At 40.1% G+C, this 25,605-nt stretch overlaps 2 protein-coding genes across 2 annotated transcripts in view; both read right to left on the reverse strand.

Moving 5' to 3' along the window:
* Window positions 1-4,726: 4,726 nt before the first annotated feature.
* On the reverse strand, window positions 4,727-12,721 carry GCSH (glycine cleavage system protein H). Its single transcript, XM_049806660.1, has 5 exons — window positions 12,560-12,721; window positions 8,806-8,885; window positions 7,161-7,224; window positions 5,431-5,562; window positions 4,727-4,856 (listed from the first exon to the last, which is right to left on the reverse strand). The coding sequence occupies exons 1-5, from the start codon at window positions 12,696-12,698 to the stop codon at window positions 4,759-4,761; spliced, it is 513 nt and encodes a 170-aa protein (XP_049662617.1). The 5' UTR covers window positions 12,699-12,721; the 3' UTR covers window positions 4,727-4,758.
* A 296-nt stretch (window positions 12,722-13,017) lies between these two features.
* The window catches only part of PKD1L2 (polycystin 1 like 2), a 42,243-nt gene continuing 29,655 nt past the window's right edge, over window positions 13,018-25,605 (reverse strand). Inside the window, 12 exon segments of the mRNA XM_049806650.1 lie at window positions 13,018-13,413; window positions 14,250-14,381; window positions 15,536-15,637; window positions 17,014-17,224; window positions 18,900-19,060; window positions 19,386-19,513; window positions 20,406-20,539; window positions 21,034-21,361; window positions 22,218-22,403; window positions 23,108-23,248; window positions 24,644-24,740; window positions 25,197-25,425. Of these exon segments, the coding sequence (XP_049662607.1) occupies window positions 13,303-13,413; window positions 14,250-14,381; window positions 15,536-15,637; window positions 17,014-17,224; window positions 18,900-19,060; window positions 19,386-19,513; window positions 20,406-20,539; window positions 21,034-21,361; window positions 22,218-22,403; window positions 23,108-23,248; window positions 24,644-24,740; window positions 25,197-25,425 (1,960 nt within the window). The 3' untranslated portion in view covers window positions 13,018-13,302.

Below are 25,605 nucleotides of genomic sequence, written 5' to 3' on the forward strand. Positions count from 1 at the left end.
GGTCTGAAGTGACTGAATTATGCTTTGTCAGGAAGAGAGGGATGTCAATATTTTGAGGCAAACTCTAATCAATCCAGATACACCAGACTAAATTTTCCTGCCAAGTACTTTTCCTCTAAGACTGTGTCTCAAGTAATGTGGGGAAAATAACATTGAGGATGCTCCTAAGCTGCTCTCAAAAATTGTCTGGGCCATCTGCAGCATATCTTGCTGGTAATTTACACTGATGGACATTGCTCGCGTCTTTTAATATTGTCTTACATCCGTGAGGTTGTATTCCCTGGAAATGCCTTCCCAAAGGATGTTCAGTTTTCCATCAGTCCAGTCACATTTCACCATGTTAAAACACGTTTGTCTGTAGAAATGGCTCTGTGTTATGTAGATGACTTTTGCAGTCTCTCCAAGACTGATGCAGCTTCATTAATGTAAAAGCAGTTTCACCTGTGACTTTGGTGGAAGAATGTTTTTCCCAAAGCTCCTAGTCAATCTCTGCTCTGTTATTGAAAGGCTCCTGTTGACTTAATGGCTGGCATCATGTTTGGAACTTGGTAAAATGTTAGACTGTCCATGCACACCCCTTCCCCACCAGGCCAAATTTTAGGTGTGCTGCAAGAAGGGGAAAGAGGAGATTGGGGGAGAAGAAAGCTGATAAGATGATGGGTACAATAAAACGAGGTTTAAGTTAATTCCTTTGTTACACATCGTGCTGCGAAGAGTGTTTTGTAAACGTTTTCAATGAAGCAGGATGTGCTTAATATTTTTTCTGATCTTGAGGCTGACCTAGGAAATTGCCTGACACTGCAGTAGCACCTTTTAGAGACTAAGCAGGTGAACTAGAAAACCAGGCTGACCGCATGTCCCTACTTCGCCCCTCGGCAACGTTTTGAGTGCCACCGCGTGGTGAAATTATGCAATAATTTCTTTATAAACTTGCAATTATTTAAATCGGCGCGTGGCACCGTTTGACAACCTGGAGCATCCCACCCACTGGTGAACTCGTGTTATTAATTAATTGTGCACTATTCTTCGGTTTGCTTTCTCTTCTCCAAAACACGCAGTGCAGGTGGTGCAATCTCCCTTGTCTCTTGCTGTGTGGTGTCTCCCAGCATCGCAACAGAAGAGCCTCACACGCTCAGTTGAGGAGTCGAGGATTACTCTTGATTGATTTATTGGTGCAGTTCTGTTTATTCACATGACCAGGCTGACGTGAAGATAAATCTTATGTCCTTTACGTGTCAGTTTGGCATATTAGAACTCTGTGATGGGAGCTGTTACTACAGGAAGATTGTAAATTCTCCATCTATCAATATGAAGAAAAAGGAAAAGAGGATCCTTTTCCACAGGACATCAACTGTCTGGAGACACCAGTTAAGGGGAGCATTAGAAACTGAGATCAGCTGCACTTCTAACCTAATCATCAGAGCTGCTTAGCTAATTGTCTTACTGCTAATTTAATGACAGCGAAATTGATACTGCCCTTATTTTATGCTCATCGAAACACCACCAAGAGTTACTATTTATGTATTTTTGTTCTCTTAGCTTTAGACCATTGATTTTTTTCCCTCTGGTGAGAAGTAACAATTATATGATTTGTATTCACATACATGATGGGTCAAGAATCACAGGGAGAGGCAGCACTTTGTTGGTTGAAAACCACAAAATGTTAGGTATGCAATTTTTTTCAGGACTGATGTGGATAAAAATCTTAGAAAACTAAATACAATTGAAAAAAATAGTTCCAAGTTTAGCTTATATTATTCAGTTACGTAATTTGAAAGATAAAGGGGTTGGTTGATACTTGTGGAACAGAAAGGAAGTGTTGGCAAGAAGAAAGGTGATGATATAATTAACCCCTAGGAGATACAGAGACAGAACTGGTTGTGGGAGAAGTATGGAAGTCAAAATTTACCATAAAACCAATCTCTCTACTGAGTCTACAATGTTTAGTAGCCAGTAATTATGAGTGTTAAGTTCTTAAGCTCAGGATCCAGACTTAAAGAGGTCACAGATAAAGTGGTTATTTTGTAAAAAATCATCTCCTTTATTCATTTTCTGTAGGAGCACACACTGGTGAACAAGTTCGATGTTTTCCCCTACGATTTATACAAAAGCATTGTGTCATAGACCAAAGCTAATACACATTCACTCCATCTTTTTATTTTGATGAAAGGCATTCATTACAGATTCATGTTGGCAAGTTTTGCATTCATGCTCTTGCAGAGTCTGGCTCCAGCCAGTGCATGGTGGTCTGCCTGAGGCTTCCTGCTGCTGCTGCTGAATGTAGTGAAGTTATGGGATTATTTGAAAGCTGGGAGCTCTGCTTGGGTAGCATACATCAAAAAAGGAAGAATACATTCTTTTGGCAGCACAATTCAGATAGTTGAGTGGATTGTAGAAAGATATAAAAATATTTATTTGCTGAAATAGATGTCCTTTGGCCTAAATAACTGCAGAACACCAGAGCTCTTGGCATAAACCACACACAAAAAGCACCTAAGTATTATGGTTCCCATTGTAAGAGGAATTGGGAAATTTAATAAATCACTTTAAGGTCATATAAAACCCTAAAAGAACTAGGGATAGAGAGGTTCCCAGTCCTCCTCTTTAAGCAAAAGAATGTCCATTCTCCAACTGTACACCATGAAAGGAAGGTTGAATTCTGTTTCAGATGGTTTCTTCAGAAAGTTGTCATCCATATTCATGTGTAGACTTAAAAACACTGCTAATACACAGATGAGGGCAAAGCTTGAGGAAAAGATTGGATTTGCCAGTTTTTACTACTCCCCAGGTTCCTTAGGGGATTACAGAAATTACTATTTCATTGATCAAAAGGAAAGAATACAAACATTTTAAGGGAAAAATTGTATAAAAATGCATTACAATGCTCTGGACTAAGCTTTAAAGGGAGATTCACAAGGGTCATATATTACATGGCTATGAATGAAGGGCCTATTACTCTCTAGTAAAGTTGGGAAAAACAGGGTGGAAGAAACAGTAACAAATTGAAACATTTGCATGCATTCCTCTCACCATTTGCCTGCACTTTCTAATTTGAGACAAACTTTCTCTTTCCCTTCTGAAAGTGCACAGGGAGGTCAGAGATCCAAACAGATGCAGGGAATCTGTTAAGAGGCCAGGATCAAGCTCCCAGCTCTCTGGGCCCTGAATGCTGTCACAATAAATACTGCATGATATTGTGAATAATGGATAAGTACTGGCATTTTTAAAGCATTTATGCTAGGTTTACTGGAGCCTTTTGTTTATTAACCACTGCCAAGTTCAGAGTCCTGTGGAACAGTCAAACCCACTCTTACCTCTTAGAGACTTTGCAGTTTAACTCCTATGGAGAAGATAGTTTTATCTTAAATACACAGTGGAGTCTCTCTTGGCAGGGCTTTTATCTATGACTTGTGTAGGAAAAATTAGCTCCTAGGATTTCAAAAAAACCCACCAATTACTTTGACATCCCTTCAGATTATAAAAGAAAGCCCTACATTTTTGTACATTAGAATGGTTTCTGTATAACCTGCAGTGTATTTCTGCCCTTTAGAAGGGCTGTGCTTCTGAAAGGAACTTCCAAAGGAATATGAATTTCGCCTTTGTCATCTTATATGGATTAAACATTCCCCTGCTTCCTCTTAGATCAACTCGCAGATACTTGGTTTGTGTTCCTGTTTTGTGCTTAGCTTCTAATCACCATTTTAAAATTGTGGAAAAAAGTTTTAGACCAAAACTCTGCTGTACTATTATGTTTTCCTAAAGTGCAGGTCTGTACAACTCAACCTTACCCTTAGATGTCACGTCAACTTTGAGTGCACATTTGTGGATTCATTAAATATTAAGTCTAATGGAATCAGCTGCTTTAGTTTACTGGTTTGCAAAGTAAAAGTTTTAGTTTCATTCCTGTGATGCCATTACAGCAGTGTGCCTACTTGATCTGAAAGACAGACACACATGGATACGTTATATGTCAAACTATTACTGATCACACAATTTTCACAAGTACCTACTCTTCCAAAATAACCACAATTGCTAGGCACAAGATGTAGAATTCCTTAATTACTTGTGTGATAGGTAGTGTTTACTAGACAAAAAATACAGCCTAAACAATCTACTCTAGAACCTTGATAAACTACCATTGCATGGGTTTTGCATATTAAGAAAGCATATAAATCAGAAGACAAGGACCATACCTTCTGCCTCAAATGCAGAACTACTTGATTACATAGTAAAATTAAGAAGGAAAACAAAGATTAATAAATTCTGTAAAGAAGCAAAAATCATGCAAAGAGGTAGTTGATATGGCTTCTTTTTTGGTATCATCTTTGCAACTATAATTAGGAAAAATATCAGGAGGTTAGGGAGACACTGCTTTTCAATATCTTGGGAGCAATGGAAAAGTATTTCAGGGAAAGCTGTAGTCCAGGTTAGGACACACAGTCGTGTGCCTACTACAGAATTACCATATTAAGGCTGTTATTGCTAAATTTGATTGTCAAATGAATCTTGGGAAGTATATATTTTAGCAAATAAATTTTGTTTCCCAAAATACTTTAGATAACATTCTGAAGTTACATCAATCAGACAATAGAATAAGAACCCTTGTTAAACATTTTTATCACTGCAATTATTTATGGCCTTATATATATGATCACAAGTGGTATTTTTCAGGTTGCCAAAACTGGATATTCTGTACTTCACTGATTGATGACAAACTACACTGAAATATTTTATATGGATTTATTTCATTATTCCAGCTCAGTCCTCAATGGATTTTATGTATTTCTCATAGGCATCTTCATTCATCAGTTCATCAAGTTCAGCAGGGTTTTCCACAGTCATCTTGATAAGCCAACCTGTAGTTAGGAAATTAAAAAGAAAAACAGTTGCTAATATCCTACAAGAAAGATTCATTCACATTACTGCCTTAGAAAAGTACTCCCAGGAGCTATACAAGCCCTGTAACACTGGTAGAATCAACAGGATTTCCTGTGCAGGCAAAACAGTGTTTCAATACTTCAAAAAATGAACAAACAACCTGTCATAAGAAATGGCCTTTTGAGTCAGACCAGTTGTCTAATTTAGTACTGTCTCTGACAGTGGCATTAAGGAGACACTGAAGTAAAAGTGCCTGACCTCTCAGTATCACGAGCTATTACAAGACCAAAACCAAGAAATGCGATCAAGGGAAACAGATTTAAATTCAACCACAGTGTGTGTCTGAAAAGAACACATTGTAAACCAGCTGTCAGCAAAGACAAGACTACAATAATACTTTCATGTTAAATTTTATTGAGCTTGAACTATATTCAATATATTCAATTTAAGCCTCCACATCATTAAACTGGAAGAAGTAGGAATTGCAGAGCCATTTGTGATAGCGAGAAGCCACGTGGTATTCATTATTGAAAGATAAAAATGACATCTTACCATCTTGGTAACAAGATTTATTGACAAGCCCTGGATTATCTGCAAGGGCAGCATTAATGTCAGTCACTTCTCCCGAGAGAGGAGAGTAGAGTTCACTAGCAGCTTTCACACTTTCCAAAGCTCCAAACTCATCTGAAACACAGAATACAATTCAACACTTCTAAGAGGAAAATACAAAGCGCGTTAGTTTTTTTAGTCAGACATTCTGGTGATGACCTAGCCATTGAAGAAGTGCCTTGATCTTGAGCAAGGAAAACTGTCAAAAAGATTGAAGTCACCAACTTTATGACAATGATCAGCAGTATTAAATTTTATGTTTATGCTCCTGAATTATTCTGGGGAATTTGCATAACACTAGCTAGCTGGCTTCTATAGAAGGGACAGGAATCTCTTACATTCGGCTAATCCTTTGGCTAAAGCCCTACAACGTACGATATGATACTGGGTTACAAGGAACCACATCCAGTTTTTGCTGCAGGAGACCAAATATGCCTTTTATCTAGAACTTAAACCTTTTTATACATAATTTGGTTACAAAATGGGCACAGCCACAATTTCAGGAATCCCATTTTTTCTTCAGAAACACTATCAAGCGTTACATTTGCACTCACTGGAACACACACATTAGTATTCAGGAGCACCACACTGGAATTACCCAGCCACTCTTCCCTTTTTTTCTGTTTTGTAGGCAGTTATGGAAGTGGTGCCTGGGGCAATGTTAGTCCAGAGTAACTCTAAGCCGCAAGCAAACAAGACAGAGGCTGGAGGAACATGGAGCTGTCAGAAGAATAGATAGGCATCAGCACAAGGAATCAGAGAACAACATGTTCTGGGAAAGCCTGGAATTAGACTAAGGCCAGAATGGGCAGAAAAGAGAAGAACTAAATGGAAATGAAATTCCTTCAGATAAAACAAAACTACAAGTTGGTTAATTAAAACCCTAAACAGAAGGACCTTTTGTCTAACATTCACCATTCAATGCAACGTAACAGATTTGGCCAAAACAGTTCGATATGGACCTATTCCACAAGAAAGATGGCAAAAGAAAGGCCTGCTACTTTACCTCAGTAAATCTACATTCTTGTTCTGCAACGTCTGAAGCTAATGACAATCTTTTCTTCATATACTAGTGAGACAACTCTCCATGTAAATACAGGAATAGGCTTTTCCTTTTTACCTCTTAATGCTCACTCTTCTTTAACATGGAAAATTACATAACTGAATGATAAAGAATGTAACAATTTGTATGTCACTAATGAGCAAAAATCTATGATTACAGTTGATACCCCAAAATTACTGAGTCCCTATATTCATAGCAAAATTAGAGCTTGATATCAATTAGATGTTTCACATCGTGCAACTCATGAAATGCACAACTGCAGAATTACAAATAAGCCAGCCTAAATACTAGCAAGTCCAAATCAAAGCATAAATATTTTAAAAACAGAGTACAGATAAAATTATTACAAAAATATATTTCAAATATTTGATTTTTTAATAAATGTCTTCACAGTTTAATAAGCAGGTACTTTCTGCTACCATGCATAGTCTGACAGTGGAAATTTGAAAATAAAGCTGTCTCTTACAGAAATACCTGCATTTATTTTGCATCCAGAATATTTATAATGGTGTTAATGAACATAAAGATTACTTCATAAAATTAATCTTTGCAAAGGGAGAGTGGAATGAGTAGAGTAATTACTTCATTAGAAATTAGAGCTGAAACTTACCATCTTTACTCAATTTTGTCCCAATTTCTGGAAGACTACAGTAAACAACATCTCCTAATGCTTCCTTAAAAGAAAAACAAAACCATCAAAGCTTACATTAAAGAAACTATAGATAGGAGAGATCTGATACAGTAACTCTAAAATCACTGTGTATCATAGAATCACGGAATAGTTTGTGTTGGAAGGGACCTCAAAGATGACCTAGTTCCAACCCCCCCTGCCATGGGCAGGGACACCTTCCACCAGACCAGGTTGTTCAAAGCCCCATCCAACCTGGCCCTGAACACCGCCAGAGATGGGGCAGCCACAATCTCTCTGGGCAACCTGTGCCAGTGCCTCACCACCCTCACAGTGAAGAACTTCCTCCTTATATCTAATCTAAATCTACCCTCTTTCAGTTTAAAGCCGTTACGCCTTGTCCTGTCACTACATGCCCTTGTAAAAAGTCCCTCTCTGGCTTTCCTGTAGGCCCCCTTTAGGTACTAGAAGGATAGAAGTAATCTCTGTCTCTAAATTTAGTTCTCATTCTTTTAAGGACTGCATATTTTTCACTTTTTCTTCTAACAATTAACTTGAAAAAAATGTTTTGCTATCATGACCCAAATGCCAAATTATTTATCTGTTACAGTGTTAGTAAGCCTCAGGCTGAGTTACAAGGTTTATATACAGATTTCTTCAGGCAGAAAGAGAAATAACATCTGCTGATCTTCTTAGCATCAGCTACAATAACAACTGTTTTAAAGGACAAAGTTCCCAATGATCTGAGGGAATTGCCTTTTTGTTACAAAGCACAGAGGATTTACTTCTGGTGCAATTTGAAAGAAAATGCAGAGCCAGAGATGTGGACAACTGGAGAGCTGTTAGCATACTTATGTACATACATATGTATGTCCTTACTGACTTTAAAAAGAGCCTTACCACCATAAGAATCACCTCAACCAGAATAGGGTTCTGTCTCGTCACTGACAAGTCTACCCTATCTCACAAAAGACTAGGGATCTTACAGAGTATTAGTGTTATTTACAGAAAACTGAGGCTATGGGAAACGCTGCTTGTCCTAAGAAACATTAATTCCACTTCAGTGATAGCTTCTCACATTAGATTTTCTTAAGTTTCACATACAGTGACTCTCTATCCTGAATTTGCCTGTGCCTATTGCAAATCAAGTACTTGCACAAGAACAAAGCAAAAAAATCCAAAGGAATTCCTATCCTAGAGTAAGAAACATATGCCATATTGTACTTATATTCACAATTGTTCTTTAGCCAGAGGGATTGCACCATATTCGTGTTCAAGGGAGATTTGGCCTAAAGTGCACGATATCCTCTTCCCATAGCCACAAACTCCTCAGGCCTATAAGAACTGAAGTAATAAAGGAGGTTTTAAATTCTGCTGAACCATTAAGTTTCTCATCAAGTTCAGCTCTCCATAGGCTCAATCTGAAGTGATTAAGAATTCATCAGAACGCTGAAGCAGCATTCACTTCACAAATAATGTGATAGATCCAAGTCCAAAAATCACGCTCATTGTATTAGGCACATGCAATTAGAACAATAAAAAACAGTAACTGTCCAAAGAGCAAGGACAAGAGCAGGTATGCGTAAATAAATATTGCAGACTTGGGTAAGGGGGGAGGGATCAATACCTGTGCAAAATTGCTGATTCCTACTGTTCCAATGCCATTTTCAACGGATATCCATTCATGCTTGTCTGTGAATTTGCGGGCTAAAATGAAACAAACTTGATATTTCAGAAATAAGTGACATGTTGCTCACTTAAATACAGTAACGCATTTACAGGCTTAAACTGAGGGGGATTTTTACTGAGGTTAGTTTTGTTCATTTTTCTTGGAAAGTATTTTATACAGCAAATACAATTTACAGAAGCATTTTGTTCTGCTAATGACATGCTTAGTGACAGGGTAGAAGCTCACTAGGTTTTCTGCTGAGAGTATTACTAATTCCTGTGCAATCATCTAGAGGCTGATAAAGTACAGGAGCAAAAGGAGTAGTTCTACTTCAAACAAAAGTATGAATCTAAAACATGTATGTGTACTTCACTCATAGTTAAGCATTTCTATGATAGCACAGTAGCGTTTCAAGCATATTTAGTGTTTGTTTCTGACAAGCGCTTTAGTCAGCATTACAGCATCTCGTTCGAGGTACTTAAATAGAGCCATCAGTTGAAGTAAAAAAGTTGCAACCTAGCTAGCAAAGTGGCCGATTCCCGGCCCCCCCCCCGCCCTGCTTCCCGACATTACCTATAGAGTCTATTTCTCCCTGTTGAATATTGTCACAGTAAATACATATGTATGTAAAATTAAGGGAAATGAATACAGGGCAAATTAATAATGCAACCCATACAGGCAACTGCTGCTTAAGAGAATTTGCTCTCTGTTAATAATATTACCATGAGAAAAACACAGTAGTTATTTTTGTATAGTTTTAAAATAAGCATATTCAAGACCCTGTTAGGACTTTTCACAGCAATCTTGCAATTCTACATATATTTTAGATCTGTAAGATTCAGGGCAGCTTGTACTAGCTTTTATTAGAAGCAATTATTTTTATAAAGTCATATGGAAAAACTTCAAAAGAAGTAATTGAAATGGGTAACATTTTTCTTGCTAACATTTTACCTGCTTTGTCTGTTTTTTCACTTCCAGAGTTTCCCCATAGATACTTTCTCTTTCCCACCTGCCCCCCCCCCTTTTTTTTTGAAAACTAATTTATTTTTAATTCTCACTTGTAGCACCTATTCAATCAGGCAAGGGATGTTCCAGAAGCTGGAGAAGATGACTTTTTAAACAGAGCTCCCTGTGTGATTAGTGCCAGAGTAGTAACGCTGGACCTTCCTTTTGAGTTAAAAATTCTCCTCTCAGGCTCTTCCTCTAGGCTGGACTCCTTATACCCGCTAGAGACACTACACTTCTGCAAATCCTTGTATATTTTCTATTTCTAGACTTGTACATGAAGGAGAATGGAAGTTTTTGCTGTAAACCTGCTAACATCTTTCCACTGGAAGTCAGTCGTATTTTAAGCTGTTTCATTTGTTGTGATCCTCTTATTTATGTCTGAACACGTGTAAGAGAAGCAAGTCTCAGATAAAATGGTTTGTCTTTGAAGATGGCCTAAGTTTTATAGACCTCAGTAGAGCAATACATGTTTTTGCAAGTACAGTACACAAAAAAATTTGTGTAAAACACAAATATGAAGTATTTTCTCATGAATTATCACTCAAAAACCCTAGATAATTTCAGCTAGCATTATTTATACCTACAAAAAATCTCTCAGGACATGTTCTAATGAACAGAAGAAATCAAATGTCTGAAATCATTTTAGGTCAAGACATTAAACCCATAGGAATTTCATTGGAAATGAGTAATGAACCATAAGAACAGAGAATGACACAGAAACTCAAACCCAAGCTGAGCATTTGTGACATTACACATGTCACAAAGAAGCCAACCAATATCTTTCTATGTAGGATAATAATACTGTATAAGATTTGTTTATAAAGCAAGGTTAAAAAAAAAACAAAAGAGAAGAATTCCATGATCAGTTTGGAACACGGCAGTAAAATGTTCTCAACAGAAGAGCACATAAGCTTCTTGTAGAACAAAAAAAAAGTGAAAAATGAAAAATTCTAACCATGCAACGAAAAACTTTGTCAATAATGTAAAGGTCAAATTAAAAACAGTTAATAAGTAATCTCAAAATTCGAACTTTGAGCTTATGTGATCAGCCCATTAAATAAATCAAATTAAACGAATATGGAATGTCAAAGCATACCAAATCTCTTCTGTGAGCATTCTTTTTCAGAAGAGCAGCTAAATTTATTCTAGCTTCATACATTTCAACCTGACTTTGGTATCGGCTTAACTAGCACATTCTGAATTCAGATCTTCATTTAGTTTAGCCTGCCTCAATTAAGTATTTCATAAATATATACCTGAAGAGTGAAGGAAAACCTCACACCTCCACAAAGAGGCATACAAAATTTTTCCTCTCTGCCTAAAACAAAAGCATAATTTATGTTATTCCTTCAGGTTATATCTAGAGAAAAATAATGGATACAATAAACAATTAGAACAGGGAAAAATGCTTAGATCTTGACCCACTTAATTTGCAAGTCATGACTAATAAATGTTATGTCTTTCACTCGCAGCGGAAGACAGTTAAACAGATAGGACAGAAGACTATCTGGAAAGAAATTTATGACCTCTACCTAGTGGCAGTCATTACTTTTATAGCACGTTCTCCTCCTCTTCTCTCCTAACATTCTATTTGCTAGAGTACCACAGATTCTAGTTTTCAGACTTCTGTGGCTAACTTTCATTCAAAGAGAACTTCGACAGCAGCAGATACTCTCAGAGTTAACCACGTTAAGTGCAAAATCACACCAAGCACCGATGTGCAAGTCCATCTCCTGCCTTACCACTTCTGTAGCTGCACCGCACAGGAGCTGGTGAGAGGGACAGAGTCAAACTTCTTTAGCCCCAACAGGCCCGAGGCCCCCGAAAATCTGGCTCAGGTTTCCTGGCAGCCCACACCAACCTAACTGCTGCAGGCCTGCCTCCTCCATCCACCTATTTTTGCCCCTTTCTTGTACTGTTGCTGATGCTCCTTGCAGCTCTCAACAAGCCGTCTCGGCACGACGATGCCGGTAAAAGCTATCCGCTTTGTTTTTGCCAAGTTCGTGCCCTCCACGCTCGTCACGCTCAGTGAAGCTTGCGGCTGGGGCCGGGGCCACTTTGCTAAAAAAACTGCGGCGTGGAGAGGAGGTTAAAAGTTTTCTGCCAGCTAAGGGAGGTGAACCAGCTCCTCCCGGGAGGAGGAACGGGGAGAGCGTCAGCACCAGGACGAGGGACAGGTTGAAACGAACCCCCCGCTGCCAAAAGCGGGGAGGCACTAACCTCCCCCTGCGGCTACGAGCTTTTGCACGGCTTCAGCCATTTTGCGAGGCTTTTCCCCCCTCCCCCCGTTCCCGGTGCGGACACCCCTGCACCAGCGGGCAGTGGTGACCCGTCCGAGACGAGGGCAGCCCGGGGGACGACGCCGCCGCATCATCATCATCATCCCGCTCCACCCGGCCGCCCTCGTCCCCTACCACACGGGACGCGCCTCACGGCGAAGCGCTTCGGCACAGCGGGCTCTGGCAGGCGGAGACGCGACGCGGGTTTCGGGGCAAGGCAGGTCCCTTCAAGCCCCCACCGGCTACCTCAGGGACGGGGCGGGTGCAGCCCGGGAGGCGAGGTTCCCCCCGGCTGCGGCAGCCCACCCTCTCCTCCGGGGAAGCCCTGACGGAGGGGGAGCGACGGCTCCTGACAGACCCGGGCCGTTCTCCCGCCGGCCACCCTCTTCTCCTTACCTCCCTCCCTCCCGCCGCCGACCACTCACCGGACAGCACCAGCGAGCTGGTGGCCAACCTCCGGGCCGCGGGCACCCGCGGTGATATTGGCGGCGGCGGCAGCAGCGAGAAGCGCGGACAACGCGGCGCCAGGACCGGCCCGACCCGCCGCAGCGCTCGCCACGCCATCTTTGCCGGGGGCGGGCGGGCGGAGGGCGGAGCTCCCGCCTGGCGGGGGAGGTGCCAGGGGCGGCCGTTAGCGGCGGCCGTTAGGGCGCGCGGCGTCGCCCGTTCTCCTCAGCGGGCGGCGGAGGCTTGTGAGGGGGGATAGAGCGGCCTCCGAGGAGCCGTCCGGTCAGGCGGGGAGCGTAAAGCGCTTGGTGGCCCGCCGGCAGGCCGCTGTGCCGCCGTGCCGCCGTCCCTGAGGCGGGAGCGGGCCGTCGGGGCAGGGGCGAGGAGGGCGGTGCGAGGGGGTCGCCATCTTTCCGTGGCGCTTGCTTGGCGGCAAGAGAGTGGTTTTAGCCAAACGGTGCAACAAACGCTCGGTGTTTATTAAATACAGAGGCTAAGACTACAGGAGGTGCGCGTGGGACACTTCATCTTAGGTTTAGCGTTATCTCTTAGCTAATACTCCAAAATAACATGTCGGCAACAGCTTACTGGTTGAACGCCACAGCGTTTTTGTCGGGAGCCGCGATAACCTAAGTCTAGCCACTGCAGCTGATAGTTAAAAAGTAAATCTTTCATCCACGAAGTGACTGCTTGTTGTGGTTGTCATTTAATTGTGGACAGGTTATTTCAGTTGATCATTAGTGACTGGCTTCTCTTCCTTCTTGCATTTAATGCCAAAGAAACTGAAAAGTTTCATTAGCATTAGATCAACAATCTCCTCTTCTTCTGAAGCCTAAAATAACAACGAGAAGTAAGTTACTCGAATGCATAGACCAGAAGCGGATACAGTCTCTGCTGAAGCCAGAGAAGGTCGCAAGAGAAAATCTCTAGTTGAGGTGAAATAGGCCAACTTTCACTCCAAGCAGAGCATGAGTAACTGCCAAAGCAAAACATCACGCCAATATTGTTGTTGAGACAAAAGTCCCGGATGAGCGTGGGTGAGCATGGACGTTACAGATTAAATTTTGGCTCTGTCAAAGCCCATGGAAAACTTGCTGCAGGAGCCTGGAGTTCCCTTGCCAGCTACCATACAGCTAGTGGCATATACAATGAGCTGTCCACCATTTCTAGATGAACTAAATGAGAAAAACGAAATATGTCTTGTTTTCTATTGACCATATCATTTGTTTTCATCTCCCTTGACTTTATTTAAAACATAGAGGAATTTGGGACAGTACTGGAGTACTAAGCTGGATTTCACACCATGCTATCAATAGCTCAAATGGGTCAGGCACTCACAGTGACATTTTTAAAAGATCTGTCCCTTAGTAGCAGTTTTGGCACTGATTTCAATGGAGCTGGGTCACAAGTCTAAGGCTTTTGCTGGATTTACTATGTGAACAGAAGGCTACAAATCAGATCTTGTACTAAATCTGAACAGGGACTCGTCCGAACAGGAATGGAGAGTGTAAATCGGGAAAATCTGAAGTGTGCTTTATGAGGAAATGTTGAATTCTTAAGAGTTGGACTGAGTTTACATGGGTTTCATCTGAGGGTGGAATACCTAAATCATGAGTAAGCACTGCACAATAAATGTTTAAAACGGCAGGAGAGCTTGGATGAACACACCTGGTAGTGCTTCTGCTCCTCACTAAAAGCAACCAGAATCACCGAAATGAACAGATTCAGTACCACAAATGTCATGAAAATTATGCAGGATCCAATTAAGAAGGAGCCTAAAATTGGATTGTAGTCCAAGACCTGTAGTATTCATAAGGTAAGACATCATATTTTGATTGTAAAAACAAACAAACAAAAAGAGCATACATACACGCAGTTAAGACACAGTAAGGAGTTTGACTCTGAAAATCCTTGTGGCTAATAAACTATGCTACATGTATTATACATATGTATATAAATTTTCTCCTTTAGTCACTTTCCTATGTTGATATGATATAGGACAAAGATAATAGAATATTTTATATATATCATATATGAATATGGGCAGTCTTTGGGGTTTTTTAAGTGTTTGCATTTGATTATAAGGGTATGGAAGTTTCATGTGAAAATTGACAAGCCTGGAGATCTGTTTATCCACAGAACAGCTGAAGCTCCATCATGCCTCAGCTTTCAAAGTATAGATGAAACCTCTGTATGCTTTTATTTAGTAGTGTCTTTACAAAGAAGCCCAGTCAGACTGTCACGAACCCATCAGCGAAGGGTGGTGTAAAAATCCCAAACCCTCGTTTTCATGTAAGCTATGACACGGGAATATATTTTTGTGATTAACAACATGGGTGGGATGTAGACATGAAAAACTTTGTGCCCAATTACTGATCTTCAAAGCTACCCATACCCTGTTGGATCCATAGTCTAAAAACGTCCACCAAGGAGGACTTCACAGTCGGAGATGTCCCAGAACTAGCTTAATCCACAAAGAGCTGTTCAAACGATATTGTAATATTTGAAATAACTTAATTAAAAAGTCAAGAATAATAAAAAGAAATGTAACGTAAAGTTCCCTTGTGGAAAGCCTTGCCTTTCTTGAGAAGCTGATGGGTGTGTGTTCAGAACATGTGCAGGGCACATTTCTGTCTGTAGCTTTCTAAGCAAATTGCTCAAAACTTTCTGTAGTCAATAAGTAACATATCTAGTTAAAATGTGAGCACCTTTCTCAATGAAACATTCATTATGAGTCTACTGATGGTCAAAATGGGATGTGAGATATATTTCACTGGGTGTCTTTTTCCTGTCTTGATGAGAAAAGGTGGCTGCTTTAGGAGCCTGTGGAGCTTGCAAAATTAGATTAATGTCTAGCACTAATTGAAAGTCTTTCTATTTGATGGTTCAAAGCATATTTGATAGCTGAGCTGCTAATTACACAGTGATAAACTTCTCAAAATCAGAGGTGGTACCTCCTCATAGTTGAAGATTCCCAGCTGAAGACTGACCATGGTCTCTGCTGCATCAAAGAGAGTTTTGTAAGAGTACAGCTTCCAGCCAAATATCAAGTTTGTCTGCAGAGGAAAGAAGGCATATATTGTGTGATGATCAGAATACTTGCTGCAAAATCAGCTAATGACTGCTGTATTCAGAGAAAGCTCACTGAGCTTATCATCAGAGCCATGAAGCTTTTTTTGTGTTTTGAGGTTTTTTTGTTCACAGACAGGGCAAACACCAGACAAAGTCATAGAAGAAGAGTAATCTAGAGCCAAGAACTCAATTCACACTTTCTGAATGTGTTTAGCTGTAAGACTTTTTATTCTAGATGTGAGAATATCTTATACCTGCTCAGCTTGCCACTAGATAATGTAAAAAACCTGCAAATACATGACAAAATCAGGAAAGTAATTTAGACCACCTCTAAGTAACAGATTTATTCCTGCATAATTGACTGAATTAATCATTAACATTTGCCTTTGAGTGCACAGATCCCTTCCCAACAACAGGCAACCTCCTTGTTTGCACTCAGTGACCAAGGTGCTATTTTCTTCATTTGTATCTTGTGGGCATACTGTGTCTGATTTAAATGGGGGCTGCTGCAGTCTCACCTTTTTCTTCATCCCTACATGCATATTCCTGCCTCTTTCTTTCACAACTCCAGCACTTGCAGGCTGGGTCATGGAACTGATCTCATCACTTATTTTGCCTGTTAAGTTTGTGGCTGCACCAGTGCCTAAAGCTACTCATTTGCTAGAGTGTCAGTGCTGGAGGAAGGGAAGGATGAGGACTGTGAAATCCAGCAGTGTGAGACTGCAGCAGGTCCCATTTATCACAGGACTGCCCTTTACAGTATGGTTTGGATTTGGCTCAGATGGTTTCCACTTTTTCAGTGATTTTGCAATTGAGATGTGCTGAATTTCCTGCATTACTCTGCCAGAAGATTTACACAAAGCATTTCAGCTAAAACAGTAAACAAAAAGTTGCAGTCCAATAATTCTTTAATCTCATTAGAATGAAAATATAATTTTATTTGCATAATAAGTATTCCTATAATAGGCAGAAAAATAATTATTTCCCACTTAAAAACTAGCCAAACAGAAAATGGCCCTTGCTGCACTCTCCCCATTTTAAGCTTTATCCAGAAAATTATTTTTCCTGTATTTTGTTCTTTGTCACACCTGTTACACACAGAGAATGCATTTTTTCATCTCAGTGTTTGATTTTTGTACTAGATTTCAGTTTGCAAAGAACAGACAAGTGGATATTTTAACTTCTCTTTCACTTATACTGAAGAGTTGGGCTCCAAGCTGCTAACCTAAGATTCAGATAGGCAGCTTTATTCAGTTTTTTATTTCAAAGCTGTGTTGCTTTCAGCATTCAGAAGTAATTTATTTAACCTGACTGTACCTGGATGCAGACTGAAGACAACAGAAACTGCAGTGGTACTCACAGCAATGGAATAGGCGAGGAACATGATTGCAATAACAGTGATGAATCCAGAGATATCACCCCATGCCCTCCTGAGAGTTGAAGTGATCATGTTTAGTTTAGGGTTGAGCCTTAGGAGATGCCACAGTTTCACTGTGGAGAGAAGCACTAGGAATGCAATCAGGTAGCCAAGAACTGCATCAGCTCTTGCTGTTTCATTAAAGCTCACACAGCTGTTAGAAAAAAAGAGAAGATGTAATAGACTGTGCACACAGAAGCCTCTGAAGTTCATAAATGAGTATGCTGAAAAAGCCAGTCACTCTGTCCTTGTTTTCAATGGAGAGCTAACTTGAGTTCTTGCTTGAATGTTCCCACCTGTTCTTCCGGCTGTGTGCACACAAAAAGCTCAGTTGTACGTGACAGGTTTTTTATCAGCATTAGCTAGAGCTGAGAGAGGGTCTAGGCTGTAGCGTAAAGGCCGCTCATTTTTAGCAAGTCACAGTTTAAAGGCAGCTAATGCAAACTTACTATCAAATTCTTACACTCAGGAAGGAAGACAGGTCCTTCTATGCACATGTAGCTGAGAGGATGGGGTTACTGGTGCTGTACAGCTAGCAGGATGCACTAGCTGTGACAGGATGACCTAATTTCCAACAGGCTGTGTGAGAAGGTACTGTAAGGAATGAAGTAAAAGGTTGGAGGTCAGAACTGTGATCTGACTGAGCCAAGTCAAGTCTTAATGTTAGCTGAAAAAAATTTGGTAATACTTATATTTACCATTTATAAAGGTAGCACATTGTTTGTACTTACGATTTTGTTTACAACAGAGGTGATGACAAAAAGCTTTTATAAATTGTGTATGCTGATATAGCACATGACATATACCTACATGATATATGCATGCTGCATTAGCAAGTATGTAGCTGTCAGATTAAAGGAAGTGTTTGTTCTTTCCTCTCATTCAGCACTTGCGAGGTTGCATCTGGAATACTGAGTCCAGTTTGGGGCTTCCCAGTGGAAGGAGGGCATTGAGTCCAGTAGAGTGCCACTGGGATGGTTGGGAGTCGGGGTGCAGGATGTGTGAGAGAAGGATGTAGGAGCTGAGTTTCTTCAGCCTAGAGAAAAGAAAGCTAAGGAGGCCTCTGATTGCTGTCTCCAACTACCTAGTCGGTGGTTATAGAGAGGATGTAGTAAGACACTTCCTGGAGGTGCACAATGAAAGGACAAGAGACAACAGCCACAAGCTGCAGCAAGAGGAATTCCAGCTGGACATGAAAAAACCTCCATTTTTTTCTCCCACAGTGAGAGTGGTTCAGCACTGGAACAAAGGTCCAGGGAGGCTGTGGGACCTCTGTCCTCAGGGATACTCAAAATTCAGCCAAACAAGGCCCGGAGCAACCTGATCTAACACCAAAGCAGGAGGTTGGAGCTGAGACCTCCAGAGGTCCTTTCCTTCCTAAATTATTCTGTGATTCTATGACCTCTTTCCTGTGTGACCATTTTTTAACAGATGTTATCATTTTCCATTCTGTATAAAATAAGCCATTATTGTCCTCTAACTAATGGCTTTTTACAACAAAGAATGAGGCAGATTATGTACTATCTGGATGGATGTCCTGTAGCAGAAAGGCGTGTTGATTCAGAAGAGGGTGATGCAGATAGGGAACTAGCAGCTAGGCTAGGGAACTTGGTGCTCAAGTCTGCTGGATTTTATTAGAGCAATATCAGAGGAAAATCCTGTTGCTGACACACATCTAGGCCCTGAAATACTTACATGCTTCATGAATATAGCCATATAGGGTAGCATTATCTATCACAGACAAGCTGCTGTCTGGAAAGAGGAAAAATAGATATGTGTCTGCATAAGTAGCACCAACAAAGGATGCACTAAGTAGCATGAGTACTTACTCCTCTTTGTGTTCCTGGTAGTAGCTGATGTCTTGGGTCCCAAGGATTGTCCGCTTCACAAACACTGACAGGGCACTCCAGCTAATCAATATAATGGCTATCTCCAGGAGATTCCACTTGCTGTGGAAGTATCTCCATCTCAGAGTCTTCATGAGTTTTCCCTGTGAAAGGACGAGTTTTACTGTTTGTCTCCTGACTCCGTATCATACAATATTCCTCTAAAGATTAGGGCTAGCCTCTCCGCAATAAAGCAGACTACTGTACATTGATAAAACTACATTGTGCACTAATATCTCATTATCTTTCTCAAAAGAAGCATCCCAGTCAAATAAAATGTCACCTTCATATTACTTAATACAAATATAGTATCTGATTCAATCTTTCATTGGTGCAAGCCAGCAGCAGCACTACTGAAATCAAGTACAATCCTAAATCAAAACCAGACACAAGGTGATGCTGTCAGCTGAACTTTCCATTGGGTCTCACCTGTACTATCATGTAGTACACAATAAAGAGGAAATAAATTACTTCAGCTGCAACAACAAAGATGTGGAGACTGTTGGTGTATGGGTAAAGCCGGACACTTTGCAGCTCTGCACTTGTGAAGAAGGCCCCTAAAAAACAAACAATGTTCACCTCTAGTGCTCTAATAATTATGTCTTTCTGTTTTCATTCAAACAATTTAGTTAACCAGTAAGACTTCTGTGCGTGCATTCACACCAATGTGAGACTGAATCCAACGTGAGTAGCCTTATAAGTGTTCTTTGAAATTTTCCTCAAATAGGAATTTCAGGCAGTTGATGGCTTTTAGAGTGCTAGTGCTCTCTTGTATGATAGTATGATATTAATCCCAGCAGGGCTGAGTTTGGATTGGACTATAAATGCAGAAATGTAGCAGGAGGACCTGGAGATGTAAATCTGAATCTCATTCTGAGGACAAAAAGAGTTCAGTTTGGTGGTCTGGTTTGGGTATTTTCCAATACTAGGACAAACCTGAGGGAGGCTACTGCTCAGATTAAATGCTTTTCTATGGCCTTCAATCCAGAATCTAGTTACACTATTTTCTTCGTTGTGTCCAGATTATGTATTATATGACTACATGGCTGTATATTAGAAGTCTTCTGGAACAAAAAAGACAGACTCTGTTATTTGTACTTTTTGTCTTAATATTGTATTGATTAGCTGAAATTATTAGGAAACATAATTTTTTGTGTTCCTGTTGTGTAAATTCTGGAGATTAAGTTTCACTACCATGTTTTCTTCATCAGCAGATGACTACAACATAAGCAAACATAAGATAATCCATTATTGTCTGTGTCACTGTGATGCAACATTTTTCCTAAATGGTTTATAAATTTTGCATTGATTCTGTCATGATTAGATTTATTAAAACACTTATGTTTACTGACTGAAGAACTAGGTAAACGGTGACGGCATGTAAATCTACCCTCTGTAGGTGCACTGCATGCTGTCTTCAGAAATGTGTAACTTAAAAAGGGTTCTCACCTAAAGCATTGGTTTCAAACATCAGGCTTATAATGCAGAATAGGTTCACATTGGCATTGTAGACTGTAAATTCAACAAACACTGCTCTTGTGAAGATGTCTAACCAGACGTTGTTGAAAAGGTACTGGAGAATTCTGCCAAAAAATGTATAGCCAGTGATCTAATTAATACATGAAAGATAAGAGTATCACATGGAACATAGGAATATTTGGATATTATCACAGAGAAAGAGTAAACCAGAGCTAAGATGTTCAAGAAGACATCTGGTCTGTCAAGTCTGGGTGTAGGGGATATTTGTACTATTAGTCTAGGTGGTAAGGTTCTTTTTTGGCTGCTCTGGAGAAGCAGATACCAGATATTGACCAGTGCTAAACCTGAGATGCCTCAGGTATCTGATCATTTACTTCATATGTGTTAGGAGAAAAAGGTTCTAATTTTGGATCCTGGTTGTTAGATAGCATGGAGCAAGATGATAGGAACATAAACTACAACAATGGCACCACAGTAACATCTACAATATTCAGCACAATGCACAGCAGGAAAACTTGGGAAGCAATCTAAAATGAATCTTAAACTGGGTAAAGAGCTTCACTGACGCCACACTAATAATTTACAATACAAGTGGTACCTGGAGGCATTCTTAGGATCAGTTCCCAGGTGAATCACATATCCCCCTCCCCTGTAGATGGCAAGTTTGCCCCAGCTGGCGTGCCCTCTCAGTTTGGACTGACTCTGATACTGCCATGCTGAGCTCAAGTCAGAGGAGTTATCAAAGACTGAAGTATTCCAGTGTTCCCCATAAACTGATGTGTCTTCTGTTTGCAGGGAATATGGAGCATGGCATTCCTGAACCACACGCTGGAGTTTGGGAGAAATAGGGCAGGTGTTTCCTTTCACTCTTACTTGGCGAATTCGAGCACCACCCACCAGCTTGGAATTGCCATCTGTAATGAATCCTAAACAGGAGATGGAAAAGAGCAGCACTGGCAATATGACAGAACTACTAATAATATTTCCTCATTTCATTTCATTTATGATTCACTGATATATTAATATTTTGCTATAGATTCTTTTCTCAAAAACACTGTAAGCAAAATAGCCATGAAAAGAAAGCCTTCATGTCGATTTGAACTGAGTTCTTAGATAACAGAGTTCAGCATCACTACCTATCTGTATTTTATACAGAAGGAAACTGAGACCTGGAGGAGAAAAATGACTTGAAGCAAGTCACACAGCAGAGTAGCTGTATGTGGTGTTCATTTGGCCACAGTTGGTCAGTGCCTGTCATGTCCAATTAACAACTCTGCTAATGTATTTCAACATTTTAGTTTAGTCTTAAATGTGAGCTGGGAAATGGGTCATATTTATTACGGGATATGGCTAGATAGAAACATGGTGATATTGCATAATTAGCCTTTGCATTGACCTAAGTCATGATGGAAACAGAGCTCTCCTCAGGAGAAGCTTTATAGTGCCACCTATCTGCCATTCTTTTTTTGAATTCCAGAAACTCACTCATGTAAAACTGAGGCATATGTCTGAATTAAGTAATGTAAAATGTGAATAATGTAACATTACAGTGCAGAACTTTTGGTTTATATTAAATACAAGGAAAATATCAGGGCACATTAAACTCGGGGTCAAGCTGTGGGGGTTTTGTTATCCACTAGTATTCATATTATAAGAATCCATACTAGCCTTTTACACTCACAGTTTTTCTCCAGTCAAATATGCATATGCAAGTTAGGGACATGTATAAAAGATAATGTTTCAGAATCTGGCAAGCTGAAGTGAAACAGTGTGACTCTGCACCTTTATATGATCCATAAAGATTTTTGACTAAGGTAGTGTTTGCCCACGTGAAAAAATCCTGGTAACTATAAACGTCACGGAATCCATCTGTAAAGCTGTTCTCAATGTGTTTGTTTAAGTAGTAGGAATTGGGATCTCTCTGCCCATAGGCAACCAGTAACAGCATCCATAAAAATCCCAGATAGGCTAGAAAAAAACAAGAAGAGACAGCACTTGAACTCAGAATTAACACTGCTAGTCAAAACAGATTGCATGAATGATTACTGCTGTCATCACTTAGTAGGTTAAGGAGATGCTTTACTAGACTCTGACTGACCAGTGCTAATGAATTTACACAAGCTACTTCAATGTGCTGCAGTTTAAGCATATCACATTTGGAATACAAGTGGCTGTGGAGAAAATAAGTGGGAAGGCTGGCTGAACACCAATAGTCGTGACAGCTCTAAATAAAACAAGTAGTCTAACTTTGTTCCAAGTGAAATTGAGGTAATTTTTTCCATTGTTTTTAGAGGAAATAAAACTGGGGTATAAATCATTATCTATAGATACCATCTGCTTTTAGAATGATGGCCTCCATCTGTTCTTTTGATTTCAACTTCATTTGCCTAATGACCTCCTCCTTTTACCCTTTCTAACTTTAACCTCCCGTGTCTGTAATGTGTTTCTTTACCATAAAATCAAGCCTTAGCCACACTTTTATCTCCAGCTAACATTCCCACCTCCTTTCAGTTCCAACTGCCACTGAACAGCCTGTCTCTACACCGTAATGGCTGGCAGAAAGCTAAAGATATGCCAAAACTTTTTCACCCAAGAGAACAATATTGTCACTGATATAAAAATACTGATGAATACTACTGAATAAAAGAAGATAATCTACATATGGATAATACCCAGGATTTCTCTGATGAGGGCAAATGCTTTCTGCTCCTTCATGCAACTGATTTTCATTTTCTCCACATCAGCAGCACGAGGTGGCTGGTAAATATTGCTTCTACTGTCCCGTCGGGCTCCAAAGAGAGGATTTGAATCACCTGTGAGTGAGAGCAGTAAACCCTGGAATTAGTCAACAGATCATCTATGTCCTACTTTTTGTTTCTTTGGAATTTATAAGGAAACATTTCTATTTAATGCTTTCCCTTAGGAAGACAGGGGATGTGATTTAAACAATTAGTATAGTAAGGCACATAGTGGGGAGGGAAGGAGCTCACAAACACAGTGTGTTAGGTTTAGGACCAGGTGTTGTCCAGGTGTCTCTCTCTAGGCCGAGCATCTTAGAAGGTGGTGTATTCAGAACCTGAGGCTGATTAGGAAGGAAGCTGTAGATCAGGATTCTTTGCTGTGCCCTAAGACTCCTGTCTGCTGGTGTCAGCTTCTTTTAGACATGATTGTGATTGCAGAAGGTGCTGTTTGGTTTATGGGAGTAATACAGATAATTGTGGTTGTGGAAAAGTATGTGAACTGAGAACTTTCATATAAGACTTAAAGGAGGTGGGAAATTTCCTTGAGAGTTTTAGATATGCTTATCAGCTAAAGATCTACCAATCCAGATGAAGAGTGCATTTTGCAGTGGGTCACATGTTTATTTTTGCTAGGTTTTGGAATAATTACAGGTTTTGTTGCAAGCCATGCCATGAATACTGAGATGTCTGCACAGAGCTAAAAGAAGCCTGCTTGTATAGTTGATTTTTCTTATGTCTGACATGAGAGCTAAAATATTTAAGCATGGTTACTGCATACTAATAGCACTGATCCATTAATTTTGATTATAATGGCTTCAGTCAGTTTGCCACATTTCATTATTTTCTTTTCTAGATGTTCCTTGAATGTTGATGTACTGAAAAGTCATTCACTATCCACTTGTACAATTCTTGATCTAGTATGAATCAATATAGGAGAATACTTCTTTTTTCCTGACATAGGCAAGCCAGGGATGGAGGGAAGGAAGGAGCCAAATATCAGTATCCTGGCAGCAAGTAGATCCTCCAGTAACAGGGGCAATCTTACAACAGGGCTAGGGGAGATTGTGCATGTATATATCTTTGCAGTGGTAAAAAGATAAAAAAGGAGACATTATTCTTTTGATCCAGAACTTCTTCTGTTATATCTTTTTGACCTTGTGGTCTCTTTCATTAAGTGTTCTGCAAGATTTATCCAACCTAAACATACAGTGGCCATTATATTTTCTCCAAGTTGCACAAAATCAGTTATTTCGGTTTGTTTCTACTTTCACCTTGGTCTTGGGAATACTAATGGGTAGGCACATAGTCACAGCACCTGTGGATTTAGTGATTTCTGCTAACCTTGTCAGCTAAGATTCAGGTATATAAATATAACCAGTGAAGTTCTCAGCTGAGTCACATATTTGTGCATAAAGCACTCCAAAGACTTCACTTTCTTTAATAATTTCTCACTTTATGGGCAGTTACCTGGTGCAGATAAAGGCCCATCAATAGCTGGGTTTTCTTCATCCTCATGTTCCACCTTCTTCAGAACCAGAGCAAAAAAAGCAGCAAATCCCAGCACCTGGGAAGAATTAGCTATAGACACATCATATACCCATTTCATATAAACAAGCTCAGGCTTTGACCTAGGTCCCTTTGGATCCAGACACTGCAAGAGAACAACTGGGCTTTGGCTTTGTTGAACTCATGCAGCTGAAGCTCATAAACAAGAGAACAGTGCAGTGCTGGGGTCCATCCATCTAAACTGATTTTGCCATATGACACATCTTCCCTGGTCAGAAACCTCATTGCCTATTATTAAACTCTGACAAAACAAGGGAGATGAAACTAATGGAGTTAATGTCAGCAAAAGACAACAGAACTCTGAAAACCACCTGCTAGCTCTTGTTTTAAGGGCAAAGACTTCTCATTTTACTTGTTAAATCCTGTGATTCTTTAGAACACATTACATTGTCTTCCTGAAATGATAGTAGAATAAGTTGATATTGGCCAGTGGTTGTATTCCTGAGGATCTCACCTTTAAGGGCTGTGTGATGAAAAGACTTTCCAAGAAGGAGATGGCCATGGAGATCAGCCACTTGATGGAGTTCTCCTTGCCGTAATGCAGCCCATAGAGCATAGTAAAGAACCCAGATACACCACTGGTGACTGCAACAAGGAACCAAGCAATGAACACAAACCACCAGGGCAGCCCTTTGGAAGAACTTTTTTTGCCATCACAGGAGAAGCTTGGAGTAAGGGACCACCTTGAGAATCAACAAGAAGAGAAAAAATCAGTCTGCAGTGGAACAGAAGCCAAAATCACAGCCTTCAGGTTCAGTGGGGATAGGCGACATCTTATGATTTAAAATCTCAATCAAAATATTCTAAATTCTTCTAACTAATGCACCTATATAGGATATATGGACAGCAAAAAGTACAGTGAG

Source organism: Accipiter gentilis, chromosome 7 (assembly GCF_929443795.1).
Source record: "Accipiter gentilis chromosome 7, bAccGen1.1, whole genome shotgun sequence".
Lineage (NCBI taxonomy): Eukaryota > Metazoa > Chordata > Aves > Accipitriformes > Accipitridae > Astur > Astur gentilis.

Coding starts and splice junctions, on each gene's coding strand:
- GCSH (XM_049806660.1), bottom strand. CDS start 12,698: ATGGCGTGGCGAGCGCTGCGGCGGGTCGGGCCGGTCCTGGCGCCGCGT. Junction 8,886..12,559: donor CAGCTCGCTGGTGCTGTCCG/GTGAGTGGTCGG, acceptor GTTTCATTTTAG/CCCGCAAATTCACAGACAAG. Junction 4,857..5,430: donor TAAATCTTGTTACCAAGATG/GTAAGATGTCAT, acceptor TCCTAACTACAG/GTTGGCTTATCAAGATGACT.